Raw genomic sequence first — 18761 nt, 5'->3', positions numbered from 1 at the left:
ATCAAAATCATGATAGTCATGCCAACAAATGGGGAATCCGAAATCAAGGGCACTAATTACAGAAACTCTAAAACCGGGACAACAAGAACGATGAATCATGAAACCGAAGGATAACACTATGGTCCCGCTTGGTGAGAAGCTTGAACATTTCCTTGCCAAACATTATTTCTCCACCCAATATTAGGATGGTCTATCTCCAACCCGGGTTGTAGGTATTCGAATAGGGGTCACACTTAGCGTTGTCCACCAACATGATTCACTTGCTCACTCCATTCTTGGCCCGTGGCAAAACATTCCCCACTAGTATGGTTGTAATCTCCATAATACTCACATCCCGCTTGCACATATGCAACCAGAGAATTCTTCAGATTCAATTGCTTCTTATAGGCATCCACTTTGCTTTGTAGAGATGCATTCTTGGCTTTCATGGCCTCAAATTCTTGTACTTGATCAAGTGTCATCATCGACTTTTGGGTCGGTGGTCTTCTCCTCTCCGAGGACCAATTACTACTAACCACGGCCAACTTCTCAATCAACTCGTTGGCTTCATCATATGTCATTTTCATCAATGACCCCCCCCCCCCTGATACCGCATCAATTGTAGCCCTTGTGGTCTCACACAAGCCATCATAGAAAATTTGCACCACATGTTCTCTCTTGAGGCGATGGTGAGGGACATGTCTTTGGAGATCCTTAAACCTCTCCCAAGCTTCATAAAGAGACTCCCCATCACATTTATTGAAGTCGATTATGTCTTTGGTCAACTTTGCGGTCTTGCCAATGGGAAAATACTTTTGCAGAAACGCTTGAACTAGAATTATGAATCGACGCGTTGGGTAGTGAGTGAAGCCACAAACTAGCTTTCTCTCTCAAGGAAAAGGGGAACATTCTAAGCTTGATTTGATCGGCGGTGATATTGTGAAGCTTGAATGTGTCTAACACCCCCAAGAACATAGCAATGTGGGCGTTGGGATCTTCACTCGTGAAACCATAAAAGGCACATCGATTCTCCAAGAATTTGATTGTGCTAGGCTTTATCACAAAGGTGGACTCTTTGACCGGTTGAGCAAAGCACCCATAAGTGGCATTATCCACGTCCGGCAAGAAAAAGTCTCCCAAAGTTTGCCTCGGCGGTTGTTGGCCTAGTACTTGGGGGCGGTCTTGCCCTTGATACTCTTGTCGGTTCCCATCTTCAAGCGGAAGAGGAGGTGGGTGTTGTTGTCTCCCTCCCTCAACTTGAGGATGGTACCTCTCTTCCTCATAGTCATCTTCCACATTTTCCATGATTGCGGGTCTACAATTCTCTCTTCGTACGCTCCTTTCGAAGCCACCATGGTTCTCTTAGAATAGTTCAAGAGGGATATTGGCACGTCGTGTATTATGTATACACTGGATTCAACCCTGCAAACCCAAGAACAAGCGAACCGAGCGTAAACCAAGAAAACACAAAGATGGAACAAATAAAATTAAAAGCAGAAAATAAAGCTAACTCGACCGAATTTCAAAATACTTTCAATCAATGAAACACAATCTCATTCCCGGTAACGGCGCCAAAAACTTCTTGGTCATTTACTGCAAGTGTAAGATATGAAAACGCATAATAGACTAGACTAAAGTCTGGTATCGAACCCACAAAGATGAGAAGGATTTGATGAGAATGAAAATCATTTTTGTAATGCAATTCGTTTATTAAGCAATCATTCGAAGTCAATTAAACAATTACGGATCACGAACTAGCAAATAAATGATTTAAATACAAACAACAATTATCAAACTAGAGCAATCAACTATTAAAAGGGTTTCCAACAAATATTAAAAGCGCTTAGAAGTCACTAACAAGTACCGAAAGAATTCTAGGTAACCGGGATTTTGTATTGAACTTGGTTCGGGTCAAGCTATCCTAAAGCCTCAACATCCGCTCTTTTGAGTCTAGAGTTGAGAAAATTTCACTTTGATTAATAAGTCAAAATCTAAATCGCTCTCGCGTATTTCGCCTAAATCAATCAAACGCAATTAACGAGCAAACTGAAAGACCACCTATTCCATAAACCGCCTGAGCATGATTAGGTCCTAGGTTCGTGATTTCCACTATCCGTCTAGTCAACTAGATCTCACTTAATCAACTAAACTACCAACCCAAGGTTAAGAGATCAGGTCAACCTAGGCATTAAACACAACAATCACAACTAACCCGAACAAATATACTAACCCTAATCAACTAATCACTCAACAAGAAGTATTCATTAGCAACCTCTAAAAGAGGGGTTTAGCTACTCATAACTAACATTGTATCAATAGCTAAGCAAGAATAAATAGCAAACATAGTGTAGAGAATTGTTACCTTGCAATAATAATAAATGGAGACCTAGAGCATTGAAGAGATAAAAAAGAACAATAATTGATGAAAGGAATATTAATCTCCTATTAATAATAACTTGAATCCATAATAAAAGCTTTGAATGTAACTAAGAGGAAAAGGAATAAAAATTTGGAAATAAAGTAATGGAGGTTACAATATTCCTCAAAGTGAGTGCTAACCCTAAAATTGGAATGAAGGGATCCTTTTACAGTTCAAGGACATAAAAGGAATAAAATTACATCATATGACAAGTCTAATTGTTACACATATCACTCGCCGGTTGTATGGTAATGCCCTAGATTGAGGTCCCCTGGTTCTGGTCTACTCCATATCTGGCCGGGAGTAGGTCTTCTCAGTTTCCATTAAGCCTAGGTTGCCTGATTGTATGCCCCGTGGAATGGAACTATGAAGTCTCAGCTGTCGCGAGAGTGATCCGATGACTCTGACCCTGGTAATGATCATGTCCGGACCATCTTAGGTTTGTTGAAGAGACAACATACCCTTGGCTGTTCCAATGGCCATCCTATTAAATAGGTTCCTGGATTCCGTTAATTATTCTACAATTAACGGATGCATGTATCTTTTTACCAGGCTTTGGCGTCTTTCTGCCATCTTCGGTGTCTTTTTACCGATCTTCGGTATCTTTCTACCGATCTTCGATGTCTTTCTATTGTTCCTTGGTGTCTTTTTACTAGGCTTTGGCGTCTTTCTGCCATCTTCGGTGTCTTTCTACTAATTTGCGGTGTCTTTCTACCCTTGGTTTGTATCTTTCTACCAGGCTTTATCCTCTTTCTGCTAACTTCGGTGTCTTTCAACCAATCTTTGGTGTCTTTTAATCGTATTCCGGTGTCTCTAACCGTTCCTTAGCGTTTTTAAGCCATATGTGGAGTCTTTCTCTGCTATGTCTTGTTGGTAGTTTGAATCCCGTCTTCTGGGCAACTTTCTGATTCTCTGGGCTGGTTCTGATCCTCTGGATTTCACTGATCCATTGGGCAATCTGATCCTCTGGATTACACTGATTCTCTAGGGCGATTCTAATCCTCTAGACTTGAGTTTGATGAAACTTGCAATGGGCGTTAGGGTTGTAATTCGGCTTGCTCCATCAATATATCGTAGACCTTTGTGAGAGGAATAGGGAATTTTGAGAACCTTTGGTGCTCTTGTTAGCTGACTGGTAGTTTGACTGATAATCTCTTGTCGGTGCGTTGCGCTTTTTTTCGGACTCTAGGTCTTTTACTTGCATCCCGTCGTCAAGTAAGTCCTAAAAGGTTTTGGGGTTCATGTTTTGCAACCTTTCAACCCAATGTGGGAAGACATTCCTGACCACAATTCTGACCCGATCTTTCTCGGGCGGCTTCTCTTTCAATAGTGCAACTTTGTCTAGCAATCTGGCAAGGAATTCGGAGAATGCTTCTTTGGGTTTTTTCTTTATCATTTATGGATCTCTTGGACTGACTTCCAGTTTAGAACCGCAACCGTATTGATGCATGAAGGTGGTAGATAGTTCGTTCCAATCCCCCATTGTTTTCATTGAGAGGTCGTAGTACCGTCAGGCTGCATTCCATGCTAATGACCTTGGAAAAGCCCTGAAAATATGTTTGTTTGTCAGGATGGTGGTAGTCATCACAGAGATAAACTCGTTCAGGTGTATGCGGGGATTACCCCTTCAGTTGAAGTAGTTGAGATATGGCATCTTAACCTTTGCCGGTAACTTCTCTTCCTCTGCTAAGGAATACACACCCAAGTTGACGAGCTGGTTGCCATTGATGGTGGCCTGGAGCTGTTCTATCTTCTTTACCAGGTCCTGATAAGACTCGTATTGTACTGATTCTTGATTTTTGATTTTTGGGGTTTTCACTCTCAGCCTCTACTTTCAGCTGCTCTTCGTACATTGTATTATTAAACAAGTTTCAGTTGCCTCTTTCCCTTCTAAGCCTGTGATAGTCTGCTCTGCATTTCCTTCCGGATTCATCGCTCCTCATTGCCTATGTTGCTTGATCATCACTGATATATATTCAGAATCTCATCAATCAAATTACAAGCGGCTCTGATACCACTATTGGGTTTTCTAGGTTCATAGCGCAACAGAATTTCAAAAATTTATCAAAGACCCAAAACAAGATCAATGTAATTTGAATAGATAGACTAATTGCATAACTAAAACTTACTTGTATGTCGAATTAAAAAAACAATGTAGGAATGAAGGAGGTGGTTCACTTTGATGATACCTTGCCTCAGATCAGAAACACCTCGAAAAGAATGCATTCTCTACAAGTATCCACACGAACATACGTTTTCCAAAATGAGTGCTTGTGTGCTAGTACTATTGCTCCACAAAGCAATTTTGAATTGTTTAGTGATTCTATGTCTTGTGTTTATTTTGAAAAACACATATTTAAAACCTTAGACTTAATAGTCTATTTATAGGAAAATATGACAATTAAGGTTTACTAAAAAACGTGTTTTGCAATCATATTCAAACACTACGTTTTTTATAACTCTTTTGAGTTTATGTCTATCAAAAACTCATTTTTGAAAATTAAACACACACACACACACACACACACACACACACACACACACACACACACACACACACATATATATATATATATATATATATATATATATATATATATATATATATATATATATATATATATATATATATATATATATATTATCTTCAAAAGATAATATCTTAAAGAAAACACTTATCCTAAATTTTTCAATTTCAATTAATATGTATATTTATTATTATATAAATTATGAATTATAGATATAATAATTTATCAATCACTTTATTCCATTGGTCTTGTACAACCCATAAATGGTTTTTGCCTGTTCTTAGTGTGCAACCCTGTAGGTTCATATAAGGTTGGTCGTGGGCTCAAAATCTCTATTTTGACCCACAAGTCATAAGTGGCCTCTAGCAAGATATTGTAACTACCCAAGCCATATGAATATCTATTATCTGATTTAACCTTTATATATGTAATATTTTAATCCCTTTATCACGCGATATCCAGATTTAATATAAGGTATAGCAATGTAATCCTTATAATAATCAATCATTTCTTCAGATTTCAAGTAGACTGAAATTGATAATTCTTTATCAATTCATTAAGAAAGGCCATACATTTCAAGAGGCCCATAGATATCTTACTCAAATAATTGAAGGACAAATTTCTTCTCTGTCACTCGCATTTCTCACATAGTTACTTGCATATCAAACGACAATCTATTCCATTATCCTATTAAAGTTAATGTAAGATTGTATCAAAATATAAAATAACTATGTAGAAATCCATGGTAAATTCAAGGTTAAAGTATTGTTTTAATATTACTATGATGAGAGATACTTATGACAATGATCTATGTAGTATTCATGATGGGTCATCCAGTGCTTTATTTCTTAAATGACACCTATGATTTGACTTAATACTCATATACATGATTAGTAAAACATAATCACCATTCAACATTATACTAGTATTAATATACTATTAAGATTGGGGATAGTTTGAATATAATTCTTTATTAATCCTAAGGGTTTTACTATCAAGTCACATACTTGACGACCTTAAGAATAATTAACCATTCAAGCATTTAATCATAACATATAATGATAATAAAAGTGCCAACTAATAAATAAAAAAAGATAAAGGCAATACATGGTTAAGTATGATTGACTTAGTGCATATCACTAGCGTGTTTTACATCGGGTCTGGCCGTTACAGTGCGGATAATTAAAGTACTTAAAAATCCCTAATTTTGGGTCTAAAATGGGCGTAATTTCGAGCCCAAACGAGCCTGGAAACACATTTGAGCGTTTGGATCGAGTCACGAAGGATCTGGGAAGCAGGTTTCTGGAAGCAGGGACGAAGAACTAGGCGCCAGTTCTATTTCCGGCGCCGGAAGTTATAACTGGCGGCGTTGCTGGTAGTGGCGGCGGCGTAAGTCGTTGGTCTGGGGGCAGGCAGCATAGGACAGAAGTTTTCAGCAATTTACAACAATGGTTTTGGAACGTTTTCAGTATGTTTCAGCTTGTTTTTGAGTACTTTTTTCATACAAAATAGGTCACAGTCGTAAAAAAGAATCAAAGGATCTAAATATGACAGGTAATAGTGTTTGGAGGTGATTTACAACATCACAATCATCAAATTGCAACTGTTATTAAACTGAACAAGTTATAGCAAATATGCTTGTAATAATCTAAACATGCATTCTGAGCCATTTTAGTGTCTGGATTTCTGGATTTAAATATATAAAACATATAATTCAACTATTAACATGTTTCCTAGTCAGTTTCATGGGAATCATGGAAAAATAGCTAGAAACACAACAATCATGGTAAAGGCAATTTTATATCAAAAACAAAGTTTTTAGCAATTTTGCAATAGAATAACCTAGCATGCAGTCTAACGTGTCCATGCAACAATTTTAAATTACAGAAGATAAAAAGCGATAAAGAGATGTACTGAGTCCTCAGAGGTACCGGTCTGAGTCCTTGGCTCGTTTGCTGGAAAAGTTGATGCAGAATCCAGCTTCGAATATGGTGCTTGTATTTTTGGAGAATTAATACGTATTAGCATTTTTAGAACTGAAAATTGATGTTATTTTGTGTGGGTATGTGTTGAAAAATTCGGATATGGCTAGTCTAGGGGGGATCAAATTTTCTGTCTCTATAATCTATGAGGTGGGGTTTGTGTGCCACCTCTAGCCAGGTTGACATAAGGTTGTATTTATAGGGGTCTGATTAGGGTTTGTTTAAGTGTATTTATGGGCTTGTCCTCTAAAGTTTGGATTAGGTTTAAAGAAGTGTTAAGTGATATGCCTAGAGGTGTTAGGATTAGGTTTAAATTACTATTATTTTAATTAAATTCAGATTTTTTCTTGCTAGCCAATTAAAAAGATGCTAAAAGTCAATTTTGGTGTCTAAAAGTGTCAAAAATGCTACTAAGACCTTATTGGTTTTTTTATGGTCAATTTCAATCCGTACAACTTGAAAATTGGCACATAAACTTCTAAAACACTATAATTAGTCCAATTTATTGACTTAGACTACAATCTCTTTGGACGTTTATGGGCTATTACGACTAATTGTGTTTTAATCCTGCAAGTTTGCAGTTGTGCACATATTACGCCTACTTGGAATCCAGCAAACAAAAGTGTTGCTCGTCACGTGAACAGATTTTTCTGGAAATCAACATTGGACGCTTCAGTTCCTTATCACTTTTTACCTGTCCAGAAAATAGGTGTTTACAGTGAAACTGCAAGTCAAAGAATATATATAAAATTATGAACTAAATGATATTAAATTGACTTTGATGAAATATCACGTATAAGTCATCTAGCGTTCACTTGTTCGACTCACTCAACCTCCTTGAGTGTGAACATGTTTATTCGGCTTTTGCCTTACTAGCCAATTAAAAAGGTGCTAAAAGTCATAAAAATTTGAGCCGTAATAAACCTTTACTCAATGATAAATCTTAAAATAACGTATATAAAGTGATAAAGAAAATTCTATAGTATAGTATAGAGAGCAACGATCTAGGATAAAATTAAAAATTAGTTTCTAATAAAAGAGAGCATCTATCTAGACTTCCGCTTGCATATTGATATAATTCCGTGGAAAAAATATTAAGACAGAAATTAAGAATTAATTTTAAAAGAACGTGGGAAATAGAGAACAATATAAAATCCCATTGATTTGGTGAAAGTAAAATTGTAAAGAGCAACATAAATCGCGTTATGAAGAAGGTTAAATTGTCATCGAGGGCCATAATTCAAAATCATATTTTGAGAGAAGTATTTTTTTTTTAATAAATGATGGGTTATTAGCGAGAAATTCTTGTGTAAACCTAGTTCGCCACATAGGATTATGGACCATCCATTAAATGCATGACACGTGGCGTAATTAAATGCCATAACCAATCAATAAATACAACATTAATTAGTGTTCTTTTAATTAGAATTAAATGCTATTTATTGATTGGTTATGACATTTAATTACGCCACGTGTCATGCATTTAATGGATGGTTTATAATCCTATGTGGCGAACTAGGTTCACACAAATATTTCTCGTTATTACCACATCTAGAAAGAGATGGATGGCAAAATGCTATTAAGAGCTAGAGTTCCAAAGAAAAACAAAAAACACTAATCTTTCAAATACATCATTAGCAGAATAAAAAAATTACGGATTGAGATCCTTGTGAAAAATAACCGCTTTGCAGATACCCATATAAACTAGAGAATCCTCACCACCAATTCTTGTCTGAAAACCCTCTTATTCCTTACTTTCCATAATTCACAAATGCAGAAGAACCAAATAGATTGCCATAAAAAACGATATCTCCTGAATGATAACGAATTCCAGAAATCAAAGAATTGGGGGTAATTGATTTTAGGGGTCACTGTCAAGAATTGCCAAATAGTGACCGAACTTTAAAACGTCGCAAAATCGTTACTAAACTTTTAAATATGTGATTTTAGGAGGTTACTAAGTGTTTTACTGTCAAATAATACACATGTAGTAATTAAAATTTGATTATTTATGACAAATAATATCTTATATTTTATATATGTACACACAATCAACAAAAAACAACTCGGAGTATTTTTCTTCAGTGACCAAAAATCCTTCTATCTTTACATAACCAAATAGTATAGTTATTAAAATGTTACGTATTGATGTTCGATCACCGTTTTGCAATTTTTGAAAAGTAGTGTCACAACCCAATTTCATGGATCGCGACCGGTGCTAGGGTATGGGTATGGTCGTACCAAAACCCGTAGCAAGCCTCGCGGAAAATAATCAAACATAGAATCCTCTAGAAAAACACTGCTCGGGGGGCAACTGAGACTCCAACCTAAGTCTAGCAATTTATATCACAGTTTCAATATAAACAACTTAAATATCTGAAATGCTCAGCTGAACCGAGTCGCAACAGCATGCCTTATATATAACGAGATAAATCCAGAGTATACATGACAAAGGTAATAGTAAAACAATCGGAACAATCTGACAATCCAAAGTACGATACTCAAATAAATACTAGTTCTACTGCGGCCTAAGAGTTTAAAACAATAGACTAGTTTTATTGACATAAAGACCTCCAAGAATCAAGAATTGGAGATGACCAAGCTTTCAAATCATAAACTTGGAAAAATTGGGAAAACAACGGGGTCGGATATACTGATATGAGTTCGCAATACTATTTACATTATTAAGTTTAAAATCCTTAAATCAAAACCTTTTATACTAATATAATATGATTATAAAATAACAGTATTGAAATGCATTCCCATCGTAAGTATGACATAACATACTGATAAATCCAGAATGGACGGGAACAAATCCTCGTCATATACCAGCGTAAGCAAGACATTATTCTGCCGATCCCAGAGTGCTTACCGGTGCACAAAGTCTCGATACAAGCCTATCGAGCAGCTCGTTTCAATCCAGATCCATAATCGCTTAAAACAGTTCAAAAACATTTATAATACTAAAATAAGATGTGGTACTTAATAAAGCAGTAAATAGCACTATAAACTCACTGCTTGCTTATCCACGTGAAATTTTGACAAGCAACTAACCCTGGTTCGACTACAGAGCGCGAATAGTCAAAGAGTCTAATAAATAAATCATAAGTTAAAATCACTCCAACCCCTAACTCTAAGAATATTAGACACCACGTAGGACTAGCACAATTTATAAGTCAGATAAAATCACAGAGAAACACAATTTTTAATTAAATTATAATGCCGTAAATAATTTAAGACTATTGAGTTCACACTTAAAATCCTATCCGAAAATATTATTAAAATAATATTCAAATAGTGGGTTAGCCGATTTTCTAAAACTACCAAGCTAGACCCACATGTCGGGCGACCAAAGTCTAACCCGACCCAACCATTAATCCATAATTATAAACTATAGTTAAAATTATAATTTGATAAAAATATTATGGAACTCAATAGCCCGAAACTCAAGTAATCGAATATCACAGACAAATACTTCTCTAAAATAGTTTAATAAACAATTTAAAAGACTAAATTATAAATTTAGCCCAACTGTTACGCTAAACCAAATATCAAAATAATTATTAAAAATAATTATCCAATTCCAATTTATAATAATAGTAGGCAACTTAAATCAAAATCATTTAAATATAATAAAATTAATAAAATTTCTAAATTTAAAATAACGATGCCCAAGTAATATAAAATCATAATTACTAATTAAATTGCAAATTAAAAAGTCGGAACTAATTCCGTAGAGTAAAATCGAAATCAATTATAAAACAATTAATAATATAGCCTAAGGAATTATTAGGTTTTAAACAAAACAATTCAGTAACTAAAATAGCCCTTTAACCAAAAAGAATTAACACAAGCCAACTAAACCCTGACACCTCATCATCTTCTTCATTCAAAAACCAAACTCAACATCAAACATTAAACATTAATTAACAGTAACAGAAAAACGAAACTCAAGCTTTCACCATTCATCAAATTATTAATAACAACATCATGAATCATGAAAAACGAATCAAGGATAAACAATAAAAAGGATACTGTAATCCAAGATTAACAAGAGTTCATTCCTTTGATGAATAACAACAAGGCAGAGTTAATACCAAGAAACCGAAGCAACCAAAACAAATAATCAACGAACTCGTGAGGCAAGACACAACTCAAGAGGCTATGGAAATAACAGATAAAACCCAAGGAATTGTCATCTTAAAACCCCAAAACTCATACGCAAAAAGATTAATAAGAACGGCAGTAACGAATCAAAAGAAACCAAACAATAACTTCATGAAAAATGGCGAGACGACGGCGATTGAACCCTAACAAATGACTGTATTATACTAATTCAGTTATTAATAATTTGATGAATGGTGAAAGCTTGAGTTTTGTTTTTCTGTTAATAACTCATTTAGGTAAGTCTTGTTCTTGATTTTATGTTATTAATAATTTGATGAATGATGAAAGAACTGAATTCGATCTAACTTACCCATTTTCCGCAAGGTTTGAGAGGGGATTGCAGCGATTTCTTTCAAGGAAAAACTAGAGGAAAGTGACGGCTAGGGTTGGTGGAAGTGTAGAGAATATGTTGGGGTTTAGAAAACGATTTAAATAGATGTGAATATAGGGTAGAATCGTATTGAAAAAAGAAGGAAAATAATGAGCCAAAGTGAGCCCTGGTCTCACAACGCTGGTCTCGAACGAGACCAGCAATTTCAGCTGAGGTCTCGTTCGAAGTTCGAGACCAGCTAAAATTTAAGAGGTCTCGTTCGAGACCTTGCTGGTCTCGAACGAGACCAGTTACAAATGAAGAAGTTTCGTTCGAGACCGCCTGGTCTCGAACGAGACAAGTCGTGGAATTTCAGGTCTCTTTTGAGACCTGAGATTTTCACACGTGGTTCAACCAATTGGTTGAAGCACAAACCAAGGGAACCAATGACCGAATAAAATCTAACCAAACCACGAACCAAACCATAAATTGAACCACCAAACCGAAAACGACCCGAAAATTACCGGAATCCGACGATAAAATAAATAAAATTTTACGGGTTATTACAAGCAGTGACCTCCAAAATCAATTACCCAAGAATTGGTGAACAGTAGAAGCAAAATCTTGTCTTTTAAGTTATTGTAGTCTTTTAATTTTTAAAATTGTCCCTGTAAAAGGATTTATTTTTAATCGCAAATCATAGGGGCGTTTCATATAGCCGACCTACGTACCAAACCTCCCGTAAAAGCCATTTTTGGTGTAATATCGGATTGTTATGGGTTTTAGAGATACAACTCTCACTCCCTAACGCCAGTCACAATTAGTGAAATTGGGTCGTGAGAACAACCTGCCTCGAATACCATATCCAGGGGCGGAACTACCCTTAGGCTCGGGTAGGCTCGAGCCAGGGCTGACGGCGGAAAGCTGAAGGACCGGGACTAGTTTTGGTGAAGCCGGAGAAGGAAAAAATTATTCAGCCATGGCTGTGTGGTGGCTGCTGTAAGCAGCTAAGGAAGAAGACGCAGATGTCTTCTTTTTTTTTTTAGGTTTTAAAAAGGGGCCAAACGACATGTCGTTTGGCCTCTTTTTTTTCAATTTTTTTAAGGCCAAAACGACTTGTCGTTTTGGCCTTAAGAAATTCAAAAAATATAGGGGCCAAACGATGCCGTTTGGAAGCATCGTTTGGCCCCTTTGCTGTTTCAATATATAATTGAAACAGCAACTGACACGGGACAAACATTTTTTGTCCCGTTTCAGCATACTTTAATCATTAATGGAGAATAATTCTCATTAACTCCACTTTATACATCACCCACTTTCATTTAATCCTTTTCTCCACCAAACCCTTAATTAGTAAACCATCAAATTTCCAAACCCCATCAATTTTTCAATTCAATTCTATACCCTAATTTCCTAAATTATATAGTTTTCCCCTAAAATTAACCAATCTCCAATTTTAGGTAAGTCTTTTTCTTTTGCAATTTTATTTGTACAAATAATTTAATTTATATATTTTTAATATTGTGGAATAATTTTATTAACCTAATTTTTGTAGGTTTTAACTTGATTTATTCGTTGGAAAATCAAAGAAGTGATTAAACTACAACAAGTAAGTATTTTTAATTCTTGTCATTTTATTTTATTTTGTTGAAAATAATTGATCAATTTTATTTTTTTAGATGTTTTTTGTGAATAATTTAGAGAATAATTTAATGAAAACTAATCAAAAATTTAAAATAATACATTTTAGGTTATGGACAAATTTGTTATTAGAACGTCAAAAAATATCAACTCTTGTGATAGAGAAGATAATTTGGGTACTATTTCGGGAGAAAAGAGAGCACGTGTTGAGTTTGATTCTACAAGTTTAATTGCGGATCCTGCAAATCAGATTTCGATTGATGATTACGAAATCAATATTAGAGATGAAGTGAGACGTGCATATGTGCTTAAAGGTCCCTGTCAACCAAAAAGTCATATGTTTCCTCAGAAAAAATTTGGAAAACAAAATAGAAGTTTTCAAAAGACTTGGTTTATTGACTATTTGTGGTTGGAGTATAGTGTATCAAAAGATGCGGGATTTTGTTTTTGGTGTTATTTGTTTAAACCACCAAAGCCTAAGTCTCAAGGTGGTCGAGAAGTGTTCACAAAAACGGGATTCATTAATTGGAAGAATGCGAAAGTTAGCTTGGGAGAACATATTGGAAATGTTGATAGTGACCACAATTATGCAGCGAGAAAATATCAAGCATACAAAAATCAACGACAAAGTGTGGAGCACATATTTGCTAAACACTCTTCTGACATGGAGGTTGCTTATCGTACTCGATTGACGGCGGTTTTAGATGCAATCAGGTTCTTACTCAAGCAAGGATTAGCTTTTCGTGGGCATGATGAGTCGAGTGATTCATTGAGTAGAGGAAATTTCATTGAGTTGCTTCAAAGGGATTGTGACCATAATGAAGAGATTGCAAAGGTGCTAAATATTAATGCTCCAGGTAATTTACTAACATGATTTAATTAATTTACATTTATTAGTAATATAATTTGATTATGTTAAATGATTAAACTCATTTTTCAATGTACTAGGAAACAATCAAATGACTTATGGAAAAATTCAAAAAGAATTGGTGAATGCTTGTGCTGAAGAAGTGAGAACTATCATTATTAATGACATTGGAGATCGCGTTTTCTCACTCATGGTTGACGAATCTCGTGATAACTCAGTGAAAGAACAAATGGCAATTATGGTGAGATACGTTGATGGTCATGGAGAGATTCTCGAGAGGTTTCTTTCAGTTGAGCATGTAGCAGATACTTCATCACACACTTTAAAGCAAACTATTGATAATTTTTTTGCAAAGTACGGACTTTCAATATCTAGACTGCGAGGGCAAGCATATGATGGGGCTTCAAACATGCGTGGAGAATTCAACGGTTTAAAATCGCTCATACTTAATGAGAATCCTTATGCTAGGTATGTTCATTGTTTTGCTCACCAGCTTCAATTGGCGGTTGTTGCTGTTGCAAAAACATTACCAATTATTGAGAATTCATTTAGTTATTTATCCCTGCTTGTGAACACTGTTGGAGCTTCATGTAAAAGAAAAGATGCACTCAGACAAAGCCAACATGATCTTATGGTCACACGATTGGAAAATGGTGAAATCTCTTCAGGAAGAGGGTTGCATCAAGAGACAAGTCTTGTAAGACCTGGAGACACAAGATGGGGTTCTCATTATCAAACGATACTTCGTATATTATTAATGTGGTCTTCAGTAATGGAAGTGCTTGGGAATGTTCATGATGATGCGACTGGTTCAAAGGAAAAAGGTGCAGCTTTGGGTTTACTTGACAGAATGGAAAATTTTGAATTCGTATTCACCTTGCATTTGATGAAAAAAGTATTGGCAATTACAAATGGATTATCACAAGTTTTACAAGAGAAAAATCAAAATATTGTCAATGCTTTGGACATGGTACGTGCTGTAAAGGTCAAGTTCCAATCATTTAGGGAGGATGGATGGAATGATCTTTTTGATGAGATTCGCAAGTTTTGTGTCAAGAATTCTATTGATGTACCGAATTTGGAAGATAGTTTATCGAATCGTTGGCGGTCAAAACGTGAAGGTCAAACTATAACATATTCTCATCGTTTCCGTGTGGAAATATTTTCTGAGGTTAGTAATTTTTTAAATATGCTATTTTTTTTTATTATTACACTTCATAATTCTCCTAGTTTTTTTTCCTTATATTAGGTTATTGATGTGATTGTGCAAGAGATGAATGACCGTTTCTCTGAAGGAAATCTCGAGTTGCTTTCTTGCTTAACCTGTCTTGATCCAAGACAATCGTTTTCTAGATTTGATGCCTTGAAATTGCATCGTCTTGCCGAGCTTTATCCAGATGATTTTTCTACATTTGATTTGATTTTGTTGAGTGATCAATTGGAGATATACATACATGATGTGAGGCAAAATGCTGATTTTGTTGAACTTGTGGGACTCGGGGAACTTGCAAAGAAGCTGATTGAAACAGAGAAGTACACTGTTTACCCTCTTATTTATCGATTGATTGAATTGGCATTGGTTTTGCCAGTTTCAACTGCTTCAGTTGAAAGAGCATTTTCAGCAATGAATATCATCAAGACCGATTTGCGTAACAAAATGGGGGATGAATTTCTAAGCGACAGCTTATCATGTTTTATTGAGAAACAAATTTTTGTGAAGATTGACGACGAGCCCATTTTGCAACGCTTTCAGAGTATGCAGACGCGAAGAATACAATTGCCTCCCCGCGGTCGAGACTAATGTAAGAATTTATTATAATAGTTTTTTTATTATTATTAATATTAATTTTATGCAAAAATTTATATATTATTTATTGCATGTTATTTAGCCCGGGCTGAAAACAATTTCTGGTTCCGCCACTGATCATATCTGCTAAAAGCTTTTTGTAAATATAAGTAACCATGCATACGGAAAATGCTTAAAGCAAAGAACCGGTTCATGGGACGCGGTAAGAATGATGGTTTTTGGTTGTTTGATATGTAGGGTTTAGGTTGTCTTATTGGGCTAGGAGAAAAATTGAGACTTTATTGTCACATTCGATATGGTTAATTATAATTAGTAATTAATCATCTTCACATATATATACTTGATTAATTAAAATCTTATATTACTATGAATGAGTTTTAAAATGGATTTATTGAGTATAATACAGTCATTTTTGATATAAATTTGCAGAAATAATAGTAATTGGCACCTAGTTGAAATAACAAAAAACAAACATACTTTTTAAAACAGTGCACTATCAATTAACATAGAATAAATATGGGCCATGCTAATGATTTCCAGTCCCCAAGACAAATATGGAAAAGAAAAACAATTACAGCGAAGTTTGTATCAATACATGATGATCAGAGTTTTGCTTGTTTATAAAATTATCATCTGCTGGTTATGGGCTTCCCTTCAAATAGCTGATCAATGCAATTCTCAATATCTTCAGGCTGGTACTTAATGTATTTCTCATACTGTCTTCCGGGGTCTAGATACTGCGAAAACCTCCCCAAGAATGCTCGATATGCCGGAATCACTATTGCGGATACCGAAACCCTAAGTTCGGATTGAAGCTGGCCATCCTTAACCACCCATGAGCTTTGTGTCCTGTGGATTTCATCAAACATCATATAGAAGTTCTTGCACCTTTCTTTCAGCACCGGTTTCTGTACTTTTCCATTCACCTGTAACCCATCTTGTGCTAAGCAACTCAGTAACTTACTCCATGCCTCTCTTTGGTAATTCTTATGGTAATTTCTGATGTCTGATGATTTCTTGCGACTCCAAGTGTTCCCTAAGACCTGGTGGATCTCCGACGAAGATTTGATCTTGTCGTAGATGTAGTGTACGTTGTTCATCATGAAAATGTTACCCAATCCTATATCCTTATAATGCTTCGACTTCGCTTCCAAATTTGAGTCTAACAGATCCATAAGTCTCACTAATTGAACCGAGAATAGAGAATGATCATTTTCCGACTCGGTACCATTATTGCTGTGGCTATCTTGAGATTCGCTTTCTATTTTTGAATGTTCGTTGAAGACTTGTTCAAGTGTTGCTATGTATTCACCTGATAATTTCAAGTAATTCACCATGTATCTAGTTAGAGGATGAACTGCACCACCAGGAACTGTGGTTTTTCCAGAATCGGACCTGATCGAATTCTCCAGATCACAAAATATACTAATTGCAGCCTCCCCAATCCTGCACTTTGCTGTAATCATTTCCGGTTTAAGCTCATTTTCACATTGTTCGGTAAATAAACCATCCATGGCTGGAATACTATCGCGCAATATCTCATACATATCTAAGAATTTGAATAGCTTTTCCGCCGAGCAACTTGTCATAGCGATCCCTTCGGTAAAGTTGAGGAGCTGAATCATAACACCGCGAATGAGATTGCTGAAAAGAAAGGAAGAAATTGATGGGTTATCCGCGAAAACCGCCTCCGCCAGCTTATGTTCTTTCGGGAAGTATCTATTAGAACATTCCTTGAAAGTGTTAATCCATGCAGGGATCTCCCTTTCCAATGCTTCCCATTGCATTTTCTGCACCTCATCAATGCTCATCTTCTTAAATCCCACCTTGTTCAAGCACTCGTCGAAAGCATGCCTCCTTGTGATCATATAAACTTGACAACACTCCGATTCGAATCCTCCCTCTATCATTTCCTTAGAAATCTTATTCAGAATAGCAATTACCTCATCCGAATATCCTAAAAAGCTGTCCTCCTCGTCATCGACTGATTCCTCAGATTCCGTTACGGGCATTTCACTACTTTCGCCATCTCTGTTGTGATCTTGCGCGCTACCAACGTTGGTTTTATAGTCTTCAAGAAGCAACCTGAATTCATCTTCCAAATAAGACATTGCTCTTTGCTGAATTACACCAATGCGGTTAACCAGCGCGCAATGAGTTGGATCCGATTTCAATTTAGAAAAAGAATTAGTTAGCTTCGAAATACGATTTACAGCTTCAAGAAAAGACGAGTCACCCTCCGGTTCATTACACCATTTAACTTTCCCATCACTAGATTCATGTGTATCAATCTTTTCAGAAACAAGATCCAAAAAGTTTTCAATGAATATAGGAATCTCTTCCTTTTCGGCTTTTTCTAGGCCCGCGTCATTCCCTTCAGATGGATTCTCTTGTTCAGACAGAGTTGAAAGAAACTGATCAACGTCCCCGAAAATGGTTTCAGGAGGCAGCGACTCGTTATTCGTTCCGATATTATCAATCTCTTGATGAACTCCTTCAACCTCTACGGATGATTCTTTCAATCCATCATCATGTTTCGGAGTACCGGTTTCAAGAAGAGAATCAAGATCATGATTAGAATCAGAATTTGTTGCAATTATGTTAGTTTCATGGGTGTAAGAGTTGGAACATTTTCTTGAAAAATGTTTATCTTGGGGATTGTTTTCAGAGATGTTAGGATCCATTGTTATGGCGTAACAAGAAGAACCAGACAAACAAAAACGAAAAGTTATGATTTTTAGGAAGGAAAGAGAAGGCGGGGATTGAAGAAAGGGAGATGATGGTCAGAAAACCGCGAAGAGAAGGGAATGTTTTTTGTAATTTCTTAGTTTTTTTGTTTGTTTCTATTATTTTTATTATTTTTAGAGTATTGAAATGGTCGTTGTGCTAGAGAGTTTGAAGGGAATGCAAGGACATAAACGTTGGTGTTAGATTTAAATAGTTTTGATTAGTTAAACTTTGACCGAGTTTTTGTAAGAGTTGTGGGTGCTTTCTATTTTAAGTAAAAAGTATAATAATATTATGTAGGGTATTTTTCCAGTCCACAATTCATAACCCTAC

At 35.8% G+C, this 18761-nt stretch overlaps 2 protein-coding genes and 1 non-coding gene across 4 annotated transcripts; 2 read left to right on the top strand and 1 right to left on the bottom strand.

Annotated features, from left to right (window-relative positions):
- Positions 1 to 660: 660 nt before the first annotated feature.
- LOC126662436 (small nucleolar RNA R71) lies at positions 661 to 767 on the top strand. The gene has a single exon (XR_007635809.1). It is a non-coding gene; the product is annotated as a small nucleolar RNA R71 (small nucleolar RNA).
- An 11733-nt stretch (positions 768 to 12500) lies between these two features.
- On the top strand, positions 12501 to 15818 carry LOC126660062 (uncharacterized). 2 transcript variants are annotated; one of them, XM_050353390.2, is made up of 6 exons: positions 12501 to 12845; positions 12941 to 12994; positions 13136 to 13883; positions 13975 to 15065; positions 15144 to 15696; positions 15784 to 15818. In XM_050353390.2, the coding sequence occupies exons 3-5, from the start codon at positions 13139 to 13141 to the stop codon at positions 15693 to 15695; spliced, it is 2388 nt and encodes a 795-aa protein (XP_050209347.1). In that variant the 5' UTR covers positions 12501 to 12845; positions 12941 to 12994; positions 13136 to 13138; the 3' UTR covers position 15696; positions 15784 to 15818. The 2 variants fall into 2 exon arrangements, with proteins under 2 accessions (XP_050209347.1, XP_050209345.1); XM_050353388.2 differs by having other exon boundaries at positions 12501 to 12994.
- A 335-nt stretch (positions 15819 to 16153) lies between these two features.
- On the bottom strand, positions 16154 to 18529 carry LOC126659864 (exocyst complex component EXO70B1). The gene has a single exon (XM_050353187.2). The coding sequence runs from the start codon at positions 18383 to 18385 to the stop codon at positions 16331 to 16333; it is 2055 nt and encodes a 684-aa protein (XP_050209144.1). The 5' UTR covers positions 18386 to 18529; the 3' UTR covers positions 16154 to 16330.
- Positions 18530 to 18761: the final 232 nt, after the last annotated feature.

This window comes from Mercurialis annua, linkage group LG8 (genome assembly GCF_937616625.2).
Source record: "Mercurialis annua linkage group LG8, ddMerAnnu1.2, whole genome shotgun sequence".
Lineage (NCBI taxonomy): Eukaryota > Viridiplantae > Streptophyta > Magnoliopsida > Malpighiales > Euphorbiaceae > Mercurialis > Mercurialis annua.
Note: the sequence above shows the minus strand (reverse complement) of the source record. Positions and strands in the feature narration are given on the sequence as shown.